The sequence below is a fragment of the Heliangelus exortis genome, chromosome 3, assembly GCF_036169615.1.
Source record: "Heliangelus exortis chromosome 3, bHelExo1.hap1, whole genome shotgun sequence".
NCBI classification, from domain to species: domain Eukaryota; kingdom Metazoa; phylum Chordata; class Aves; order Apodiformes; family Trochilidae; genus Heliangelus; species Heliangelus exortis.
In genome coordinates, this window is record NC_092424.1 from 65,469,918 (window position 1) to 65,494,519 (window position 24,602).

The following is a 24,602-nucleotide window of genomic DNA, read 5'->3' on the forward strand; positions in this document are numbered from 1 at the left end:
AGCAGCAATGCTTAAGTCTGTATGCTTCCTGTATTTAGGTACATTTGAAGTTATATGCTCACTTAGAAGCATAGTTTCTTGTTGTTTTCTCTGTGACCAAAGATCAAGTTGCATGTTTACTAAAAAGCCTCCCATACAATTTGATCACTCAAGCCATGTGTTAAAAGTGGAATAGTAGAGAGCAATCCTACAGCCAAGGCAGAGTCACAAAGTTATTTTTAATAAACACTCTTGTCTGTGGTAATTTTAAGACAAAAGCAAAACAGTCTAAGGATACTGTGGTGGATTCATATGTATGTCATACACTAATCCTGAGGTCCTGTGAAACAAATCTGGTGGATGCTTTGGTCATTACAAACTAGGACAGTCCCCTCTTTGCATTTCAGTCATTTTCCACCTCCTTGAGTAAACTGGATTTGTCTAAAAAAGTGCATGCTGACATGTATGTTTATTACTTTAATGTGAGAATGTCACTGAAAAGACTGTTGGATATGAAACACGAGATTAAAAAAAAATTGTGCTTTGCAGTCTCAGGCATAACAAAACCAGAGAGTGTTTCCAAGGGCCTGTCCTGAGCTGCAGGCAGCTGCCAGCATTCCTGCAGCCGATGGTTGCTGTCCCTCAAGAGCTGTACCTGGAGCAGGCTCCTTCTGGGACATCTGTAGGGGGTGTGCTGGGTTGGGTCTAAAAGTGTCCTTTTAAACTGGCTTTTATTCTGCCAGCATAGAATACCCCATCATTTCAGGCACGGACCTCTCACTGCTGCAAGAAACCAAGTAATGTAATAGTGATACATTATTATAGGATATAGTAGTGAACTACTGTGGAATCAATGTCAGTGATTTTTGTTGAATAAAAGTCAATGGAAAACAAAATACAGCAGGGAGCTTCATCAAGTTAATTTTATTTATAGTTAAGGCATGAAATAAATTTTTCCATCTGACTTTTACATATGGGCATATGACAGCACTGAGCTGACTAAACTCAGCACTGGCATAGCTCCATTCACTTTACTGAAATTTCATCCCTTTGCAGCAATACTGGGTTTGGCTCAAAGGCAAGTGACCAGATAATTTTCTGACTGGAAATGTTCAGAGGTTGTATTTCTGACTTGGAGTAAGCAAAGTATGTATTTCAGGTTATAAGCACATAATGATGGCCATTTGAAAGCAATTTCCATGTTTTATCACTGGCTAGTTGTGCTCCAGTGTGTTTGACCTTCCTGTACACAATCACTTGTAGTTTTAAATTCTGCATTTCTCAAAAGTTATAGAATTGGGTGCGGATGTTTGTGCAAAAGGAAAACAAGATTTATTCCTTTCTGCTCCAAGATGGAGACAGAGCAGGGAACCTCATTGCATGGTCTGATCCTTTGATTCAGTGGCTGCATACAAGAGGAATGCTTTCTGATTAACCTTAGATTAGGTTAATCGATAGGTTAGGTTTTAAACAGGTCTGGCTAAATACTGTTTTGTGCTTCAAATACAGCAGTGACTTAACATTTGAGGTGGAGCTTAACCTACACAAAGAAGCTTAAAAAAATAGGCAAATTATTGTATCAGCATCCAATGCTTTATCCCTCTGCCATTGTCTGTGTGTAACAGTCAAACAAGACTGCCCTGAAGTAACTTGTCAGCTGTAAAAACTCAAGCATCACCAGTGGCAGTCAGATTGAAAACCTGAACAGAAGCACTGCTGAGGCTTCTTGGGCTTCAGCAGAGGTTTCTGCGTAGAAAAGTAAATACAAAAAGTTCAGTATTTTGATAATCTCAATTTGAAAGGACTTTGTGATAGCCATTAAAAAATATTTTCAAATGGTTTTAGCCATTTTTGATTTCTGCCTGCCATTAGTCTGATGACTAATGACTGTTAGCAAACAGTATGTTATTTCTTAATTTTGCTGGTCTTTCTCTCTGAATAATATGAAAGAATTCTGGCAAGCTCCAGATTATCATATTTTATTAATTATTAGAAGGAAGCTTCTACACTGCAGAAGGTCTTAAATATGACTTTTGTCATCTGTTTCAGCATCATGACAGATGTAGAATATCACCAAGAGGCCTCAGTCCTCTCTCTCAGGAGGATTTACAGCTTGCTATGTCTTAGACCTATAGGGAAAAAAAGGATGGATGCTCCTAAAATAGATGGGGTTTCTTGTAGAAATTGAAGGTGGCTCAAACCTGTTATTTAAAACGAGAACTAGAAAGACTAAGGCAATGGGAGTAGGAGAACTAATTTTTAAACAATATTCTTTGTTGAAGTGTTAGGTCCTGAAAGGAAGTTAGAGATGTTAGTGAGTCCCACTGGGGCCAGGGCAAGTGGCTTGCTGCTCCAGTACAAGCAGTCTGACTCTTAAATGTATTAGGAGCCAACCCTGGACACATGGGAGAAGGCAACGTGCCTGTGACCCTTTAAACATTGTCTCCACCCATCCCCATGACATCTGTATTCCCCCTTCCTTCCCACTTCCATTGGGAGAGGAGGGGATGGAGAAAAGGTAAGGTAGAATAGCAGAACTTAAACTTTGCCCCTTGGGAAAACCACACCTGGGAAGTCCTGGTTGTCTTCACAAGTTATTGGTTAGATGCCACTGGATCCTACCCTCTACATTTGTTTTTTCTTCCTGTGGTATCACAGTTGGTGACACAAAGTTGATTTAAATATCTTACACTTATTTTAAAATCACATGGGGGGAAAAAAATATTTGTCCCTCTTACCAGTAATGAACCACATGAATTCCCTAACTCCCAGTGGTGGTCTAGCAATGATTTAAATGAAATTTTTTTTCAGGCTAAGATTCTCAGGTGGAAAACTGATTCTGAAACCTAGAACATTAAGAAGAATTTGAAATTTCAGGAGGTTGGTAATAAACCATACCTATGGTAACAACAAGCTGCTTAGTTTTATTCTCTCTCATGGTAGAAGGTACTACTCAAAGTGCAGGGCAAAGCAGATTCAAATCTCTGTCAGCTTGTCTCCCTTTGTGAAAGACATGCATTCTTACTTGCTTGTAGAAAATGCAGAAATAAGACATTGTATACCCCATGCTATTTCATGATGCCTGCTTTGCAGATAGTAGGTGACACAGTTTATTGTTAATGCTGTGAAGTGCACACAATGTACTTCAGTGGAACTTTTCAGTCTTTTGTAGGCCAACCATCCCCCTACCAGCAGGGATGCAGTTTATGAGGTAAGTTAATCTGTTCTTAATTATAGTGCTACCCAGCAGAGTTTAACATCTTGCTTTGTAACACACATAGTTATTTCTGCAAAACGGGAGGAATTGCTCTAAGGCTTCTTAAAGACTGCTTAGACTTTGTTAGGACACAGCGTTTGACTGAAAAAGTTGTGGGTGAGGAAAAGGATTCCTGTACATAGTGAAGCAACTCAGTAACTGAAACGTTGTGATTTTAATTGCAAAGTCATTTACAACATAGATGTGCTTGCAGAAATGCTGCTGTTGCTTTTTGATAGAATGCAGGCATGCTTGATGTCTTAAATAGATGGGGGAAAAGTCTGCGTTCTCTTAGAACAATGTTTACCTATTTAATGTTTGGGTTTTTAAATAATCTTTTAATTCTATTAAACTTGAAAGTAAGTGTGTCGAATAAATACTGAGTGCATTTCTGGCTTTAATCAAAGAAAAATTCTTTCTGAGGTTATGCTTCAGCTTAATTCCATTTACAGCATTTTGTTTTTACTCAGGGCAAAAAGAAAAAGATGTGATATCTCAACCTGGATATAGATTACAAACACGTGGGTAAAATGTGCTGCAATTGACCTTAATGAGACAGCATCTGCCTAGTACCAATGCTTAAGCTGTTACTTTCTATTGTTCTTTTCTTTGTTGACTATGCCAAGAGGGTAGTGTTTGTGGCAGAAGAAAGAGGAGAGGGGAGAAGGCTTTTTAGACAATAAGAACTTGAGTCTGTACATTGACTGGAGCATCACATTTCACAGCAATTATCTGGGGATGCAGCCTGTTTCCACTTACCATTGATTCATGTGTAAGGTTACATGAACTTTGTTGCATACCACTCTGGCATTTTCTATGAGTATTGGGAAATTTATACCCCTCTTGAGTAGGTCAGTACGCAAGGAAGACAGGTTGCCACACTCCTTATCAACTCAAGAGATGTCAGAGATGATAAGCTAGTGGAAGTCATCTTAGTGTAGGTAGGCTCCATTAGGTGCAGAGAGGGACAAGCAGCTGTAAAAATGGATTAGAGTCAGTGCTACACATACCCTCTCTGCATTGAGCCTCAGAGGTGCAACAACAGAAACTTGTTAAGAAGAAGGGCTTGGGAAAGGCATTAAATAGCAGACTCATCTCTGCAGGACATATAAGTGAGTTAGCACACTTTTTCAAGAGGTTTTTGAAAATCTAAAACAACTACTGCTTCCTGTGCTGTGTACATAAGCAGACTGCAGATGAAAAATATTGCTGGATAGGGAGTAAAGCATTAACAAGCTAAATTTAGTTATAGAGTAAAACTACTGGCTTCAGTTTGGCCCAGTTTCCAGGCAGATACACTGAGGCTGTTTGTAGTGAAAAAGCTTTACTGATTACATCAGTTTCTGTAAAAATAACTTAAAAGCCAATCAAAGGCATAGACTTGCCTCAGGTTCTGTTATCTGACTACTTATATTTTTGCATTTTTTTTTCTTTATTATCTGAGCAGTAGCACCACCAAAGAACAGATGCTGCAGAGGGGACACCTTGGAGGACAGCGTTGCTGAGTCAACCTCCCCCACAAGCAGCGTTATAAGAGGTGATTCAGCCAGACTGCCTGGTTGTGTTCTGCCACTCTCATCTTGGCCTTTTATTCAGTTTTCTTCCTCTGTGGTATTGTTCATACACAGGAAACGGCAAAGCTTTCATGAACTGCAATATCAAGGTACATAAAAACACTGCAGTGTCGTTTATTAGGAGATGCAAGGACTGTTCTCATACATTTTCCAGGCATGCAGCTTTCTGGGGTTGTGACAATGCCTCTGGGTTCTTGCAGCTGCACTACAAGACAGCATCACAAACTCCAGTGCTCAGCAGTGATGTAATTTTCCTCCTCACCTGCTGCTCAGTGCCTTCCCCTTCTTGATATTCAGCTTCCTCAGAGCTCAGTGTCCTCCTGTAACATGCTAAATAAACATGATTATTCAACAAAATAGTATGCAACAAATGTTACATGCAGACAGGTTTTTAAAAGGTCTTGAACTAAGCTGTTTATGAGTTTCTTGGTCTTGAGTGTTTTGCAAGATACTTTAGCTGTTCTTCTTTCTTATGTTCATGTTTATCTCTTGAAACATTCTTTGGTATTGAAACTGGCTTCAGGTCTGAAGAGCTGGATGATTTCATTGGGGTGTGATCAGGAACAGTTTCCTGCATTGATCTTCTACTGTAAGCCAGTATTTGTGGCTCCTTGAAAATGCTTCTCACCTTTTATCATTCAAAGGATCTCTGGCAATGGTCTGAAGGTTTTGATGGGACTTTCTGGGAGGCATTTGGGTTCTTGACCCAGTATTTTACTAAGTTTTTGAAGCCCACTATTTCTACATCTCTACCCATGAAACCTTAGTGGCAGATACACTCTGTGGTAAAAACAAACTGCTGAGGAATGCACATTGTGTCAGGGCTTTGGGGAGTACCTAAGGGCTTCATATGGGGTAAGAAGGAGGACAAAGTAATGATATGCAGCACTTCTGCATGCTCACACCAATACTTCTGAGGCCTCTCTTGTACTGAGTACAGTATGAATACCTAGCTGGGCATAAATAAAATATTACCTGTGCTGAAATATAATATATAATTTTCCAAAGAGAAAAGAGATATACTGTGTTCATCAACCACTAATTAAAAATGCATCAGGTCAGCAGGAAGTGTTTGAACACATTTTATATATTGATTGTGAATGTTTCCACATGAATACAGAACTGGTACTCTTTCACCTAACCTCCCTAAGCTGTGAAGTCCATGGTACTCTGCAATGCTGTCTAAAGCCTTGCTTTGGTTATCTCAGAGGTGGTGGGTTTTGTAATTTTGGAATGGTTACTCTAAAGTTTGAAGCTGTCCAAGTATTTTCTCCTCTTTATGTTTTTGCCTGACAATATGCGTTGCTGATCAAGTCAGGGTATGCTTGTTCAGGAGACAGTTTCCAACAGGGGCTCCTGGGTTGCAGTTGCAAACAACAGAAAGGATGCTATTAAAAAACTGTCTCTTGAAATGCCCGGAGTAAACGCAAAGCGGCTTTGCTGCCCGGGGGAGGAAGCTTCTTACTGGGCCTGAACTATTGCTGACAGGAGCATTTTGTTTCTAGTCTTGTGGCTCAAACTTCATGATGATACTGCGGATCTTTTGCTGGAACTGATGGTTCAAATGAATGTTACCATTCTTCTTTCTTTCCACTTCGTTTCCCTACTCACACAACAAAAAGCCAGGAAAACGGGGATTTTCATACAAACTCTAAGTCTGCATGTACCAGCCTAGGGTCTATAATTCTAGAGCGAGACATTTCACTTCTCTTTACCAATTATCTTTATTCCCAATTAAGGGCTTTCAATTAAGTGTTTTCCCTGATGACACCGTTGCTCACAGGCCCCGGTAAAGCGGGGAGGCAGTGCGGGTCCCGCCGGGGGCTCATCGCCCCCCCCGGGCAGACCCGGGAGCAGGCGGGAGAGTAAGAGAGCAAACCCGAACCCAACGGGAGCGCCCAAACCGACCCGGCGGGGCCCGAGCCAGGGCGGCGGGGCCCCCACTTTCAGGCTGGGCCGGGCTAGTCGGGCTCGCCCCGGGCCCGGCTCTTCCTCTCCCCCCCTCGTCCCGGCCCCCCGCAGCCGCTTGCCCCGCGCCCCCTCCCCGTGGGCCGGGTTATGTAAGCGGCTCGTCCCCGAGCAACAGCCGCAGCATCTGTGCGGGGCTCCCGCCCCTGTCTCCGCCCCGCTCCCAGCGCCAGAGAGGCAGGCGGCGGCGGCGGTAGCGCAATAAAGCAAGTTTTGTCTCCTGCCGAGGCTTGGCGAGGTCCCACCCGCCCTTCGCGGTCCGCCACCATGGCTGCGGCGAACCCGGGGCAAGCAGCACCAGCAGCAGCCCCCGCCGCGGCGACAGCCCCCCAGTAACCTCCCCCGGCAGCGGGAGCGGCCGCCTCCTCCGGCCGTACGGGCCGCGGCTGCCCGGCGGAGAGCGCGCAGCTCCGCGCCGCAGCTGCCGGAGAGCGGCGGACACCCCCCCCCCCCGACCCGGCCCGGCCCGGCACCATGTGGGGCGGACTGCACCCTCAACTCGGCCTCCGCGGCTACAAGGCGGGTAAGGAGCTCCGCGGCCCTGCCGCCGCCTACGCGACCCTGCGGGGCGGGAAGGGACGGGGTTGGGGGGGACAAGGGCCCCGCCGCGATGGGGCAGCAGCAGAGGGGCGGCCCGGCCGGGCCTTGCCCCCGGCTCGGCTGGCTCCCGGCTCCCTATAGAAGCGTAATGAGGAAGCGGCTTCCTCCCCACCGCGAGTGGGGAAGTGTTACCGTCCCCCCACCCGGCTCCGTGAAGGGGGACGTGGCGGCGGAGCTTCCCGGAGAGGGCGCGGAGGCCCTCCCGCCCGCCCATCGCCGCTGCCGCAGCTTGGGTCCCGGGAAGGACCGAGGCGGCAGCCGCGGGCCGTCCGTCCAGGGGGCTTGGTGTTTGCTTAGCTGGACCTCGCAGCGGATGATAAAAGACGAGCTTAACCTACATAATCCGTTTCCTCGTTTTGAGATTTTTTTGGTTTTTTTGGGTTTTTTGTTTTTTTTTTTGTTTTTTTTTTTTTGGTTTTTGGTTTTTTTGTTTTTTTTTTCTTCCCCTGTTTTGTTACTGTACCCTTCGGTACAGGCTGAAAGTGCCTTTATGCTTTTGGTTTTAAATTTAGAACGCAGCAAATAGGTCGAGTTCTATTTTTTTTTTTTTTTTTTGTCTTTTGCACCACTTTTTTTTTTTTTTTTTTTGTCTCTGGAATAATTAGAGCATAGTTCCTGCAGGTTGGCCGGGATGCCTTGACATTTTACGCCTGGAGTTAGGTTGTTACTGGGGAGACATCCTGTCTGTAAGCCGTGGGCTAACTTTCCCCCGTTTGTCAGAACTGGCAGAAGAAAATAGGTGAATTGATTGCAGAGCCGTAGAAGCATTAGTTCTGGGCAGGTAAGACAGGGTACCGACTCTTCTGACTGCCCTTTCCAGGCTATGAAAATACTGCCGAATGTATCACCTGCTTTACTCTGACAGTTTCTGCAAATGTTTTGTGTTACTTTGATTTACTGAAGTAACATCACTGTGAACCTTTGGCTCTACTGTTACAAGTGCAGAGTAGAGTTGTTAGATTTTTTTTTTTTTTTTTTCAGAAGTTTGGATTCATATTTTAACTTTGGTATTGTAAAATATACAGTTAGTTGTCATATTTAAATGGCAGGATTGTTTTGCTGTTGACTGACAGGGTTTTTCTTGCAAATACAAGAGCTGCTAAGATGTTTGCAGCAGCTGCCTTCATCTCCACAAGAAGTCTAATGTTTGGTCCTTAAAATGTGAAAGAATACATTGATCCCTTTTTTCTGTACAATTATTATATTATTAATTTCTATGTATAACACATTTGCCTTGTTAAAGTGTTGTAGAGTTGTCTTGTTTATTTTTTTTTAAAGCTGCTCGCAAAAGAATGGAGTTACTTAATCTCTGTGTTGCAGCTTGCAAAGATAGTGGGCATTTTGAACATTAGGTTACAGAGATTTCAGTTCATTTGATGGAAACTACAGGAGTGTAGGGTGTTTAAATTCTTGATTATTTGTGTTTGAGGCAAAAAATATTAGGAGGTTAAACCACAAACAGCAGTAATTTTGGAGCATTACAAAGATTTTTGGTGTTCATTTTTACTTCTGTTTTGGAAAACTTTGGATTGTGCCATTCGTTAGTGTGACATCCCTTTTGTTGGGGTCAAATAAAGTGTTTTAGTACTATGTTGAATTTGTGAGCAATACAGAAAATCAGTCAGTTTTGGATGATTTTTTTACCTTTGCTTGTTTGTCAGAATTGTCTTTAAGATTTGAGAACATTATTTTGGGTGTTGCTTTTCTTTTTTCCACCATCTCCCCTTTCCTTAAAATATTAGGTGTTAATGCCAAGTTCAAAACGTATGCTTATATATAAGCAGCAGAAGTGTAAGGTAGCAAAAGTTGTGGAAAAATCTCTAATTTGAGATAGGATAGAGTAACAGAAGGTGGTGGTTAATTAGAAAGCAAGTAAATAAAGTTTTAACTTGGAGATATGATCTGTGCTTTATAATTTTCAACGTAGTTCCTTCCTTCATCAATCTTAGTTTGAAAGAGTCAGAAAGCTGTTTATTGAGGCTCCTAATCCCTCTAAAGAGGAGGAAGTTAATTAGCTTCAAGCAGATATTTTAATGAAGGAATGATGGCTACTTAGATCCCGTGCAATTATATTATTGTCAGGTTAGATTTTTAGTTTGTTCTTGAGAAGGAATCTGTCCATGGGAGACGTATTTTGTCACAGTACAGTAATGTCCTACTAGGAGGCAGAAATTTAAGCACTTATTTTTCAAATTGAAGGAATTTTTCTTTTGATAAAATATGTTTAATTATTTTACAGAAAATCCTTCCTGTGAATTCTGATTATCTTTTAAATATTGGTGTGGGACCATAACAGTAATGAGTTGTTACTTCTTGTTAAGCTGTGTTTATACCTCAAAATCAATCTACTGAGGGGTTGGACTTGATCTTTCAAGGCCCCTTCCAACCCCTGACTTTAAGTGATTCTTGTTTGCTAGTTGTATTTTATTTACCTACGGATATGGGTATTTAGAAGTCCTGTTTTTGTTGAAAATATCACAATTCCCTTACAAAACTAGGGGTCTACTGAAGAGTTCTCTACACAGAGGAATTCTCGGTTTCAGTAATAGATGCAGCTAGTTCTGATTTTCTTAACATGTGACAGGCAAGAACACTTTTTTGGGAGTGTTTCATTTGTGGCCTTTGGTTTTATTGCCTCTTGTCATTTTCAAAATGTTCTTGCATTTCAGTGCATTTTTTTGGGGGGTGGAATACTGTCTTACTTGCATGCTATTTGCATGCAGCTGAGATTTTTTTTTTTTTTAGACAGGGGTTTCTTGTTTAACCAGTGGGTTTAATGACAAAGTTTGTTGCCCCTGCCAAATAAATTCAGCTTCTCAGAGTCTCAGTACCTGTCTTGAAAATCAAATTGCTCTTTGTGGAATGTATTTGATTGACTTACATCTTGCACGCAATTAGCTGTTTATGAAAACCTTGCAGTATAGTTTATACCTCTGTAAAAACAGCAGTTACCCACTATGCTGCAGGAATTTAAATAACTGCAGTGAAGGACATGCAGGGTGTTAGCCCTTTTGCATCCAGAGCATCCTTCAAAATGCACAGGGATTAATAACTCTTTTTAAGACTATGAAAGTGTTTGTCTAAGTGTGTTGCTCTTCTGGGGCAGTTAGGTTATCTGTGTCCAACAGATGCCTGTGGCATGTGAAATAAACGTGCTTGAAAAGTGGAACAGCAGGTATTTATTACTTTCAGTAAACTGTATCACCTCTAGTCAAGCTTCTCTCCACTGTCCAATATTGTCAATAGTTTGCCACTCCTGAAATTTAGCTGGTAGTAGCAGTTTAGGTGTCAAAAGCAGGAAGTGTTGAAAACTCGAAGGTGCTCAAAAGGATGTGATTGACACTTAGTAAAAATGGTAGCCTGTGTCCCGCTGCTGCTGGAGCTCTGGCATTGGGATTTGTTTATAAGGCAACTCCCAGAAGTTGCCCAAGTTTTTGTACTCTTAAGGCTTGTTGGCAGGGAGTGTGACACTCGGGGGTCTGAAAGGATTTAATGATGTCATAATCAGTGTCAGCACTGTAAGGCCCACGGGGCATCCCCTCCTTGGGGTAACCATGGAGTTCATGGGCAGCTTTGCAACACAGCCAAGTTTGGGGTAACAGTGATGCTCCTTTTCATCCATCAAAGTGAAGGGGAGACAGAAATCTGATGCTGTTTGGTCTGTAACACCTTCTGTTGATCAATTGCTGAAAATCTCCAGGCTGGGATAGTACAGCTGTTGGGACATCATGAGAAGGCAGGTTTATCTTTGCTGGCCAGGTAAGGCAATAAATAGTGTGTTAGTGTTACCAAGTGTGGGCTTCAAATTGTTTGCCAATTATTAGTGTTTGCATACATATATGTATGTATTTGGTGCATTGTAAAGATTGATTTCCCAAGCTTAAAAATGTAATGTTCCAGCTACAAGACTGGGTGCTGGAATGGCCTTTGCTATCTTTCACAGACCACAATGATGTGAAATGACATCATGTGTTTAAGTGGTGGTGAACAGGGGTTACTTATTTCCCTTCAAAAACAATACCTATTCCCCCCTGGCAATTCACATTTATGGAGATATTATCCACTCTTCTAGTGTATATAAAACATGAATGTGTCTTAACTACTTAGCAGGAAAGGAAGGATAGATGTAAGGGTGCATTATATTGTTTGTCTAGAGGGTCAGCAGTTGTTCTGACCTCTTGCCTATTAGCTGTATGTTAAGCTTTTACTGACAGAATATAGACTTGTGGTTTTGGTAATTCTGTGCTCTTAAAACTTTTTAATTAAAGGAGGCAGTGATGAGTTTTATGATTTTGAGAAGAATGCATTAATTTTAAGCAGCTGTACAGAATGAGTATGTGGTAAAAAGCAGCCTGAGCCCATCATGACCACAGTGCAGGATAGTGTTGAAGGAAGTGCTAAGTTAAGAGCACTTGTAGTTTCTCTAAAGAACACCTAGGATTTATGTTCACCAAATATTTGTCCACCAAATATTGCTAGTTATAGTTGCAAATTATTTGTACTGAGATTTTAGCTGGGCTTTTAATACCTATGGAAGAACCCATGCATTTCAAACACTGAGAAGTTGCAAAATATGGTAACAGTGAATGGTGGTAGGAATACCTGAAAACCTTGGAAATAAAAAAACTTCTTGCATTACTTGTGGTTGTAGTGAGAGGTGATCCTCTACCACTCTTGGAAGCAAAGCCTGTTTGCTGTAGGCAAGTTAGTTAGGGAGAAGTACTACACTTGTTCAGTATCAACAGGTTTGCCTTCCGTACTCTTTGGATACTTGTTTGCATCACGTAGCATGTCTGTGGTTTAACAGTTGGAGAATTAAACTAATTGCTGATTTTTTTTTTTTTTTTTTTTTTTTTTTTTTTTTTTGTTAAAAAATTGCTTGTTGTAGTTGTCAGTTGTCTCCCAGATGCCCAAATGTGTCTTGAAATTGAACACTAATGCTGCCATTGTGCTTGTGATTAGCTTTAATGGATGGTCAATGTATTTGCTATGTGATTGGAAAAGTGACTTTCCTACTGACTTCTGTGGTGTGTTGACCTTGACTGGCTGCCAGACACCCACCCAGCTGCTTGTTTGCTCCCTCAGTGAGATGGAAGAGAAAATGAGATGGAAAAGCTTGTGGGTTGAGATGAAGACAGGGAAACTGCTTACCAGTTATCATTACGGGCAAAAAAGACTTGGCCATGGGGTTAGTCTGTGGCAGCTTTTCCTCATGCTCCTCATTCCTCATGCTGTTCCCCTGCTTCAGCCTCGTCTTTCCCAGCACTGATGGGGAATCTCTGCCCTGGTGACCAGAGCTGCTGCTGCTCCTGCTGCTTCTCCTCCCCTCCTGTTCTCACCTCTGAGTTCATGGGGTTGTTTCTTAGACTGTTTTTCCTCCCACCCATTGCTTCCAGGGTTTTACCCTTTCTTACAGAAGCTGAGGTGCCTCCATTTTGTCTGAGGGGCTCAGATACTCTCCTTGGTGGGTCAGCTGGAACCAGTTGTGTCCAGCATGGGGGAGGCCCAGTTGCTTCTCAGAGAGGCCCATCCTGCAGTTCCCCACCAGCACCTGGGCACCTGCACCGGGTACCAGTGCTGAAGGAGAAAGCCTTTGTGTTTTGAGTATTTCTTAGGAGACCTGGAACAATACTTGATGTAGTCCTGAAGTTTGTTCCTGCCAGTGGTGGGGGAAAGTGTACCAAAGTGTAATAAAGTTATGGTTTCTGTTTTAGGCTCCCACATAGGAGTTTCTTGCTGTTTAGGGCAAGCTGAGGAGGTTGTCAGCGTGGCATATGAGAGACTGCAGATCAGCTGCAGAGGCCCAGAGGTGGGCTCATGTGTCCTTACTGCTTCCCATGTGCCCACTCTAGCACTTAATCAGCCTTATGGCAGGCTAATTCAGGGAGCTGGATCAGGATGATACTGAAGGGGGGAATTTAGTTGCCTAACTCCAGTGGGAGACATTGGTGCAGGAAGCATCGGTGCTGGTGTCAGGTGGGTGCAGAATACACGGAGTCCAATGGCTGCATCTTCAGCTGATGGATAGTGGAAAAATCTCCTAGCACAATCTTGCTTTGCCACTGCTGATGACATCAGGAAGTATATAGTTAATCCTCAGATTTACTGTGAAGGCCAAGGAAGATTAGAAGAGAGGATGGGGAAAAAGTGACATTAATTCCACTGGACAGTGTAGCTTCTACCAATTAGTGGACTTGCACAGAGGTTGAAACAGGTTCAGAAAAATGGATAATACCTACAGAGGTAGCAGAAGACTTTCTCAGTCTTGCTGAGGAAGAGCAGTGCAAGCAGTGTCAAGGAAAAGTCATGCCACGTTTTTGATGATTAAAATACCTGAAGTAAGCTTAGCAAATGCAAGAAGAAAAGTAAATGATGCTTTTTAAACTTTCAACTTCCTAACGTGTTAAGAGGCTGGTGGTACAGACAAGAAAGTCTTGAATCTCCCTGGAGTTGGATCCGAAATCCCTTGCAAGGTATCCTTACATTTTTGGTGTCTGCTTTACTCCTTTTGAAGCATAATTTCCAGATGGTGTGGAAAGCTGCAACTTTTTCAAGTATTGCAGAATAAATAAGACTCTTTTTTTTGAGTGTGTATTTCTTTAAAAGATGGTATCTTCTCTCCTGAATGCCTATTCGAAAGCAAAGCTATTAAGCTATTTGTACCTTTTGGCAGTTCTGAACCTTTGGAGACATTATTTATAGCTGAGAATTAATGCTTTGTATAAAAGTTCAGAGACTAGCACTGATCAGAGGCCTGATAGTTCTGTGGGTAATAAGAAAAAAATGCAAGTATAGTGACCCAACTAGAAGCATTAAAAGACATTGAAAATGCTGTTACTTAAAAGTTTAGCACTTTTCTTGGAGACTTTATGGAAAGAAGAGTTAATATTTGTGATCTTAACATCATTCTGTTCACTTCTTTGTCTGAAATACAGAAATGCTTGAACAAGGTCTTTTCTGTGGTTGGTAGAATTGTTGTAAAGCTTTACATCAAAAGTGATTGTAGCTGTGAAGATGGATGTGCAAGAAGTAGTGGCTTTGACTGGAAGTATCCTAGGTAGGGTTGGTAGTGTACAGTGTGAAGGATTTATTTTTATTTAACTACTACTTTTTATTTTTAGTTTCATGAGTGTTGAATAGGTCTGAGTAGAAGCTATGAAGCTGAGCTCGGAAAAGTTGTGCTTTGTGACATGATCACTGGAAGTTTGTAAGGAAAATTTCCTAGTGACTTCTGAAGTCAGCATTTCATCCTTTTAACTCAGATGTTACAGTGTGGGACTTCCCTTGTTGTGCAAGCTTCTGTTAACTTGCACTAAAACTGTGGCTTGTAGGCTTGGTCTCTGGTACATCCATATTAAAGTAGATCCTGTTGTGTGTGTATAATGCACAAGGCCTCTTTGAAAAAGATTTAAAAAAAAATCTATCATCATTATACTTGAGCAAAGTGTTTTAGAGAAATAATCTTATCTTTTTGTCTCCAGCATTAATTTCAGTGTCACGGATATCTTTATGTCTGATATCTGATTTCAAGGGGGAGAGAAATTATGCTCTTTTTTGAAAAAATAAGATTTCTAGACTCTTTTATTCACTTTAGTAAGTGTGGGAACTGCTTGAAACCATTACGTATCTTTTGACTTACTCTAGCAGCTGCAATTGCTTCACTTTTCCCGATGCACGGAGGAGATAAAATTAACTCTAAACAGGAAGGAGGGCAAAGGTTACTCTATAAGGAAAATGTTGGAATGACAGAGAATTTAGACAAAAATTTACCTGCTTGTGGTTTCATACCTATTGGTATTCATACCAATATAACCATGCGGCCAGAACGTCTGAAGCATAGCTGATAATCTGTGTAATTAGTGTTGGGTGGTTGTTGTTGGGTTTTTTTTTTTGGGTTTTTTTTTTTGTTTTTTTTTTTTGGTTTTTTTTTTGGTTTTTTTTTTTGTGTGTGTTTTTTTTGGTGTGTGATAGAAGTTTTCAGCTGGGCACCTTGAAGTGCATGGCTTTTTAACAGACTGCATGCCCTGAGGGCTTGCTGTTCCGAGTTTATATTAACTTTAAGCATAACTTAATTTGTTTATTTTCTTGGATGTGTTCCCCTCTTGATGTTGTTATAAACTTTCCAAGTTTAAAAGGCAGCCTGCTCCTCTGCAGTTACTTTATGGAAGTGAACGGAAACTAGGAATATAATTTTGTGTTTCTGTGGGGTGAATAGTGCATTGAGTTCGAAGACAAAGAGGCAAGCCCACATAGCAGGCATGAGGTAATATATGTAGTCTGTGAGTCTGTGTGCCAAATGTGAAATAAGAAACATCTGCAGTTTGTATTTTGAAGTTCTGTTTTATGCAAATGTTCTATCTGGAAGTGGAAAACTCACAGGAGTGCCTTCAACAATTGGACTGAATTCTTGTTCTTCCTCCTGTGATGCAGTGATGAAATGAAAGGAAAGCATTTTTAAAATTATATATATATATTATTATTATTATATATATAAATATCCTGCCAAGGATGGCAATTTCAGCATTGGGTTGATATGAAATAACTACTGCTCAATGCTGTCTGTATAAAAATTAGTTATGTTATGAATTTGACTTCTTGTTTTACATTCTAGACAAGAAATCAGGGAGGCCAAGTCCATTATGAAGTTGTAAGGATTTTGCTGCCTTTTTAACTAGCACAATGCTGTTTTAAACATAGCTTTCTGCTTGTTAAATAGCTTTTGTCCTTTGCAGTGAAACCAGCAGAGATTTATGCCTATCTCACTTGAGTTTAGAGTCTGCCTTAATGGCAATACAGATAAGCCCAGTCACTAGGTGGTTGCTGCCAGGCATTGGAAGTGTGCCTGTGTGTTCCCTTGGCACTGGTACTAGCCTGACCCCTTCCTGAGCCAGCTTAGGAAATCAAATTAACAGATAACTTCTTTCAGTAAGTGGGGACAGTTTGTTCCTGAGCCACTTTCAGTGGGGTCAGGAGTGGCAGGGTTTATGTTGTGGGGAAGAAACACTGAATAAAAGAGCTTGGGAAAGGTGACCAGTATCAGCTGACCAGTGGATCTGATTAGCTCTGATGTCAAGCAGTATTCTCAGCTCTAACTTATTTTAGCCAGTGGCATAAGCTGGCCAGCTGGGCTCTTTGATGGACAGACAGAGAGAGGCACCTCTGACTTTCTATGGGCTGTGGTGTGGTCAGGTTGAGAGAGAGTGAACTAACCTGATTATGTCTTTAACTGCCAAGGCAAGATTCTCTAAAGCCCCTTTGTCAAAAGGATGTCTTTATTCTTCTTGGTTCCCGTTTGTTCTTCTAGATTTCATACTTCCCTGCACAAGAAGCCTTGCAACTTGTTGCCCTTGTGTTGTACAGTGCCATGCATATTTGTAAAGGCTTGAAAAAATGTAACTTGTGAGAGTTCACACTGAGATACTGTTCTGTATAGAAGACAAAAAATTTTGTAACTGTAATTATCTTTGATGAAAGGAGGTACATTTAGCAGCTTCTGTATGGTACAAAAAAAAAAAAAAAAAAAAAAAAAAAGTTTTAACCTTTAATAAGGGATTCCAGAAACAAGAGAAGCTGGAAGTTTAATCAGTTTGCTTAAAATTTAGCTCTCAAGAAGATAGAGCACAAGGTCATAGTCCTCAAAATATAACCCTATTCAGGTTCTTCTAATTGATACTTCCAATCAGGTATATGTTTACTTTGAGGATTCTTTTTTGAGGATTCTCTTCTCTGGGTTTTTATTCTCTACTTTGGTGTTTCTTCTGTCCCATTTGATAATTTTTTTATCTCTATCCAGTGAGTTAATTCTTTTGTACATGAATGATACAGAGGACAGGCAATGGCCTTTGTATGCCAGGCAGTCTGTCATCAGGCTGTACAAGTAAAAATGCTGGTAAAATGGCTTCATATATTATAATTCTGCTTAAACTCTTGCATGCCTGTTCTTCTTTCCCTGTTTCACTCTGTATATTTTTATCTTCAAACTCAGGATTGTTCTAATCAGTTTCCAAATGAAAAACTAGGAGAACTTGGTTAAATAGCTTGCAGGCTCTGTCAAGAAAGCACATTAATAAAGAATGAGTCCTTGGGATGAATCATACTTAAGTTATCTGATGTAAAGTGCTTCTGAGAAACTGAAATATAAGAATTCAGCAGTTAGGGTTGTCACTTCATCCCACTTTGCCCTATTGCTTTTTGCACTTAGATTAAGTTGTATCATCCACCTGCTCTCAGCTGTATTCATGTGAGGGGAGGGACTGTGACCTTCTGCTACCTTAGTTTGTAGCCAGCTGGTAGACCCAGGGGCTTCCACTGCCTCCAGATTGTAAAAAGGATCCTGAAACTGTCATGTGGCCATCTTCCATGAAACCATTAGAAACCCTCCCATACCAGTGTACTGCTCATCTCTGGAGACAAGAGTTTGCTTTGTAGAACTGGAAATTGTTTTGGACATTTTTGTTAATAAAAGTTGCAATATGTTTTGCAGAAGGATCATAGGGATGTGGTGCACCTAGTAATATGTCTAGGTGTCAGCGTGGGGATACCGGTTTTTAAATATTATTTTAAAGAGTATTTATTTGTCCATATAGGCCTTCTTTTAGCATGTGTCTGCAAGGAATAGTTATATGCCTGTTTCTTTTTATTCTGTCAGGGTATTACATTGAATGAATCAGTTTCTCTTTTGCTTCACCTTTGACTGAAGAAGGTTGCTATTGCAGTTTTAAAAGACTAAGCTTTTTTAAAAAAGCTATATAAATATTTTAGGCATCTACATTTTTGTCTACCTTTTTGGAAAGGGAGTTTTTGCATTTTCCTACTATTTGTGTTGTCTTTGCAGAAGTTGAAAAAGATAGGATACTTACTGGCAAAGAATTTTTGTGGACAAAACACACTGAAGTGGCATTTTCCTTATTCATGCAGCTGTGATGAGTAAACAAACATTTTCTAACTGAAGTGAGTTTATTCTTGCAATACAGAAAATTGAGAGACCACTGGCGGGTTACTTTTTTGACTTTACCTTTTGAATAGAAGTTACTTAAGGGCGGGGAGAACGCAAAAGAGAGCAACCCTGAAGGATTTGCTGACAATGAGAGGGGGTGTGTCCTGGTTTTGGCCAGGATAGAGCTAATTTTCTGTCTTGCAATTTTGCTTCCAGCTAGGTCTCTTGTAAGTAGCTGTACTTAGCAATGGCAGGGGACTTTAAGAGTAGGTGTGGAGGAACTGGGTTGAAGGTGGGCTGACTTCTTTCAGAATATTACCATGTTATCTTCTCAAATGACTAGTAGGGGTTTGGGCAATCTTGTTGGTAGGGTGAACCAAATACCTTTGGCATCCTCTTTGGGCTGAAATGCTAACTATCTTTTCTTGAAAGAGCTTCAGGCAGGCTTTGGTGCCATTGTGGCATTAAAGAATTTTTGTACAGCCTGGCCACATCCACTGTGCTATATTGAGCTATATTGAGCTTCACATAGTTGTCAGCTTTGATAGCACTATAGTTAAGATTTCCCTCTCAGAATCCTTCGGTAGCATAAATTTACACGGGCTGCTGTGGGCAATTCACTTCTTATCCTAGTTTGTGTCAAAGGAATGGTGTGGAGCAGAAAAATCAGTATCCTTAAGTAATGATGTATTTGTTGTGAAACCCAGCTTAGTCTTTTGCTGTGGCTTTTCATTCAACATCTAGGTAAACTAACAATACCATAGTATTATTTAAAATAATACTTTTTACATTCAAGCATTTTTTTTGTATTTTAGGAACAAAATACAAAGATGGTGATGTTACTATTTTGTATATGTAGATCATGTGGGATCAGTGCATTCTGCTGAAATTGAGGGTAGTAATCATCCAGAATAAACCAGGTGCCTTCCTGCCAGCAGTAGCTGACAGTACTCTGTAATACATGGAAAAAGATGTTTTTGTGGAGTGAAATTTCAACAACTGTGCTCTTTTCGTAAATCATCTACTTCCTGCACTTTATATGCTTAGTTCTTAACTGATCTGTTCTAAATGCCTATGCTGGGAACACAGCACTGTGTTGGTATATTTAAGTGTCCAAATTCGAGGATGCAGTCAACTGTTTGTATAAACAAGGCTCCTTCTGAGATATGTTAGGATCTTGGATGTATTTTATTTGTCATGTTTGGAAATTACAGCCAAGTAGGATGGCATTAATGTTCCTCCTCTTCTGTTTTTCCTGACCCAATAAGGAATGATTACAGTCAGATTATAATAGAGAATTTATCGTCACAAATATATATTAAACTTTTTTCTTGCTTCTGTCACCCCACTCTGTTTTGGACAGATGGACAGTAGCTGTTGATTGGCAGGTTTGGGATGAGAGCAGCAGGGTAAAGCAGGTGTTCTAGTTGAGCAATGTGGGGAATCCTGTGTATCTTCTCCCTCTCTTACGCTTGGTTTGTTTAGTGTAGATTGTTGTGTGAAACACCATTCATTTACAGAGAGCTCTTGGAAAGGAGAGAGCACAGAAAATGCGTGATGATTGGAGATTCTTCAGGACTTGGCTTTGAGGGTAACTTTCAAATGATGGAAGCAGTACAGGAATTTTTAAATAATGACTTGGACTAATGAGGTCTATAAGGTCTTATTTTCTAGGCTATGTTTCCTTGCTGGAGCTTTTGTCATTACCTTTCCTCAACAATGTGGAGGGGGTTTGCTGTATGGCACTTTGAATTGGGTACACATGTCTTACAGGAATGGATTTAATTAGCTTTGAAAAGCTCTTTTTCATGTAGGCATTTTATTTCTGTAATGGCCTTTTACTATGCAGAATTACCATTAGGTCAGAAAGGTAAAACAGCAATGCAGATGTACCAGGAGGTATTATAAAGTCTGAAGTCCTGGAATATGTAATTATTAAAAAAAAAAAGCTTAGTGAGTGTCAGGACTTCTGAAGGAGAAAAACAGAAAGCTTTTATTGAAGTTCTCACAGATTATGCAAGCATAATCTGCTGGCATGTCTGAAATAGGTTAAAACAAACTGCTTTCCTGTTCAAATTCTGAAGAAATTTTCTTTCTTGGGATGCAGAGGTTGCTTAGGGACAGCTCAGTGAGTGACCAAACTGATCCACCCTGTCCCAGGCCACCTCCCTGCCTCTGTGCACCGGGTGAACCGTAAGGGTGACAGCACTGGAGGCACAACTCCAGCTGCATGCAGCCAACTGTGCATTACAGGAAATAGTGAGAGGCAGTGTATGAGTGAAGAGACTCTTCTGGAGCTCAGGGTACCTGTGCAGAGAAACTTGAGTATTTCCCTAGAGAGCCAGATAGGATCTGGCAGACCTGTGCTGAGCTGAATCTGAACTCCTCAGGCTGCTGAGATGTGTGTAGCTATGCATGTATTCCTGCACTTACCTCTTCCAGAACTACCAGCTCAAGAATCAGGTTCTACATAAGAATGCTGTGCTGCCCCTGGATGCAAAGTTGCTGCAGAAATCCTTGCATTTGTTTTGTGTGGGACCAGCAAGCTCTCTTGGACCTGCTCTTCAGGGCCACACGTGGGGCTCGATGTGTCTGCAGGCTGTCTGCATGTAGGTGTAAAATTCAGTATGGGTATAGTAGGGTGTGTTGTGAGGCTTTATATTTGCTCAATTTCCAGTACATATGGAGATCCTGATGGGAAAGGCTCTGGTTAGGTGTTAGCCTTTTTTGTATTGCCAAGTTGCACTGCATTGTTGCAGCTAGGTCAGGAGAGACTGAGATGTTAGGACAGTCTTCTTGGCATGGAGGGTGGTTTAATGTTTGGAACAGGCTGCCCAGAGAGGTTGTGGAATCTATGTCCCTGGAGGTGCTCAAGACTCAACTGGATGTGGCCCTGAGGAGCCTGATCTAATTAGTTCTGCTTTAGGCTGGAAATTGGACCACATGACCTCCAAACATCCTTTCCTGACTAACTTACTCTTAACGTTCTGTGTTATTTTTAGCTTTTATTGCTACTTTTCATCTCTCAGTTTTGGGACTCTGGATGATTATAGGTCCACGGACTGAATGCCTGTCCAACAAAGAGGTTTAAAGAGCTTGTTGCTTAATGTTGACTTAATGTGCAGGAGTGGTGGCATTATCTGCTGCACAACACTTTTTTTGTTCCTTAAAAGCTGAAGTGTCACTACAGAGATGTATTATAGAGAATAGTGGAGTAAAGGGTAAATGAAACTAAATTTGTCTTCTACAAATGTATTTTAAATGTCTTCTGAATCAGAACTGTCTCTGGTTTAATTAGCTTGGGCTCCCATAAGTCAGCTTTACTCTTGCTGGAATATCTAGATTCAGCTTGAGAAGTATGAAGTGGAACTCCCGTGTAAAGGAGACCTATTTAGAGGAAGGGACAAGAAATTATTGTCCCCAAAGCAGCCAGAGTGTTTACTGAAAAATGTGCTGGGTGGTGGGAGAGGAAGAAAAGTCCCAGTTTCTCACTAGCTCTGTGTGAAACTGTCACACTTCAGAATGTTGGATGGTGACACAGAAAGGGTGGAATGAAGAATGATGCCTGTAGGAGGTGTTCATTTGGGAGGTTGGCTGAGACATCTTCACAGGGTGTGACTGCTGTGCTGTGGGTGAGCCAGGGGCAGCTCTGTTCATGTCTGACTCCTCTTCTGCTTCCTGACCCTTGGACCTGATAGCTACTCAGCAGAATAATTAAGAGACTTTTGGGGAGGAAAAGCAAAAATTTAAGGAAGGAAATACGTTGCACAAGGTATTGCTAAACTGAGTGATGCTGAAACCTGAGATAAAGATGGGGAAATACGTTAAAGGAAAGAAGAGGCAGTAAACTCAAAGGAGAGTGAAGCTGAGACAAATTAGATGGACAGGCATATCTGAGACCTCCAAGAACTTACTGCCTATAAGTAGAACTGTCTTTGATGTCATGTTACAGTTAAATAGTGCATACAGTGAAGAAGTGTGTACTGTATTCCTCAGTTTACAAATGGCCTGGTGAGCAGCTGTTAGCCATTCTAGCTTGTATGTGTAAGGATCTGGCTGCTCTATGGGCAGTATGTATATATTCAGACATGTGGCTGGGGTTCTATATATATATATACACACATGTAGTAATTTTTATATCCTTTTCAAAACTATTTAATCTTATGGGAAACGAATGCAGCTGGGAATAGCAATAATCTGCAGATGTCATTGCAGAGGCAAAGTGCTGTTACGACTTTGGATGGACACCGCTGAAAATGTTTAAATAACCTAAAAATAATCATGTAATGTGAGAGACATTGTATGTAAACTGATACTACTTCATGAGTCATTTCCTGCTGAAATTGTTACACAAAGCTAACTGCTAGAAGGCGTGTATATGTGATATATATGTATGTATAAAATATAAATATAATTTCAGAAGCAGGCTGTACTTTTTTTCAAGTTTCTTTATGTGGCTCTGCTGCTTTAGAGTGCAAACATGATGGTCAGTGTTGTGCCTGTAAACAATGCTCAGGTTTAGATAATGGCTATGGTAAATTGTGATGAACATCTGGGGTTGTACTCTCTGGTCTGTTTTCCCTTAAGACTGGGTATAAGGTCGTTCACACATTCTCAGAAGTTTCCTGAACAGAGAAAGTATTTGCTGCTCTGAATTGTGCTGTGAAATTTAATATTTTAATAATTATTTATTTTTTGTAAAAAATAAACTACCAAAATGAAACAAACGACTAGATGGATAGATGTCTTGCAAAGATAGCTTGTGTGAAGCTACAGTGTACCTGCTTGACTTAATAGTCTGTCTTTTGATAACTGAAAACTGCTGATAACAGTGAAACAGAATTATTTTACATGTCAGTATTAATTATTTTGCTGCTGGCTATATCACCTTGGTCATCTGGCTTATGAATAATGGCAAATGACTGCATTTCACTGGAGAAATCTTCAGCTGGTTTCTATCCTAAGATTTGTTCATCTCTGATTGTATTTAAATGCTTGTAATGCAAAATTCAAATTGAGAATCAATTATAGGATAAGAATTGTAATAAGAAATGTCTTGTTTAAATCAGTGCAAGAACAGTGTGAGGGTCATGTTTTTAAATAGTAGAAGTACATTTACTGGAACTTCTTGAAGTGTTCACTTAGGAGGAGGATTTTGATTTAAAAAAACCCAACAAACCTTAAACATGGAGACAGAATCTGTCTTGAACCTGAGCTATTAAACATAGGATTAAGTTTTCACCTTGGCCAGTATTTTGTTATTGACTTCTGTACCGTATCTGTAATGACAGACTTCTGGCTTCCTTCTTTATAGGCTCAGATTATTCCTCAGTGGGATGGTTACCTGGTACTGAATCCCTGTGGCAGCCCACAACCATTTCATCAAGCAGTCAAAGCAATCCTGTCAGAAGACACAGTATAGCTTCCGACAGCGGGGACACTGGGATTGGTACCTCCTGTTCTGATAGTGTGGAAGGTGAGTTGACACTCTTAAGTTTTGGGTGCTTCTGAAGGAGAAAAATTCCGAAATGCTTTAAAGTTATGTTCCCCCAAATAATGGTGCTTTCTCAGAGCTGTTGAACACGCTGGCTGGACAAAGTAATTGTTTTGGTGAGATTTAATTAATTGATTTCTGCATGAGTTGTGTGCATTAACTTGCACAAAGCTGGTAATTATGTTAGATCTTTTGATAACTGCAATTACAAACAGTGTCAGATTTATACAGAGAACCTCCAGTACTAACAGCACTTGTTTATCAAGTGGTAAAATCAGAAAAGCTTTTTGGAGGAATTGATGAGGACGGTGCTTTTTGGTATTTGTGTGTGTCAGCAAAGAAAGCTTATCCATTGAGCTAAAAGGGGTGTGTTGTCTTCTCATTTCTTTCTTCTGGTGGGAACTGTATTTACAATTTACTCCATGGCAATTGACACATAGTTAAAGATGTTTAAGGAGAAGTGAGAGTATCTAGAGACTGTTAAAACTTAGTTTGGACTAAATCATGATTACTCAAAGTTCGTCTTATCAGGGAGGAGTTCAGCCTCTAAAGTAGCAGCATCTCCTTAATATTGGCACCCTCCCTATGGAATGTGTCACTGGAATTACGCCTGAAGGAGAGACTGGGTAGTAATAAGGCTTGACATTGTCTTCTTGCACAGCCTTACTTCCCAGGAAGATTTTCAAGACTAAAGTACTAACAGTGGACCTATGTTTTACACCTCTTTCTAAGCCTGGTAAATTTTTCATGTGGGATAGCTGAAATGAGGAGGAAGAGGAAGAATTAGTAGAAATG

The 24,602-nt window shown here is 40.8% G+C and overlaps 1 protein-coding gene across 5 annotated transcripts in view; it reads left to right on the top strand.

Moving 5' to 3' along the window:
• CEP85L (centrosomal protein 85 like) overlaps positions 1-24,602 on the top strand; it is a 138,819-nt gene that overhangs the window by 25,925 nt on the left and 88,292 nt on the right. The window contains exons 1-2 of one of the 5 annotated variants that reach the window (XM_071741069.1): positions 6,911-7,300; positions 23,628-23,789. In XM_071741069.1, coding sequence (XP_071597170.1) covers positions 7,252-7,300; positions 23,628-23,789 — 211 coding nt within the window. In that variant the 5' untranslated portion in view covers positions 6,911-7,251. Of the gene's footprint in view, positions 1-6,910; positions 7,301-7,998; positions 8,159-10,904; positions 11,137-13,831; positions 13,851-23,627; positions 23,790-24,602 lie in introns of those variants that run through there. The other 4 variants (XM_071741072.1, XM_071741070.1, XM_071741073.1 and 1 more) reach the window with 4 other exon arrangements.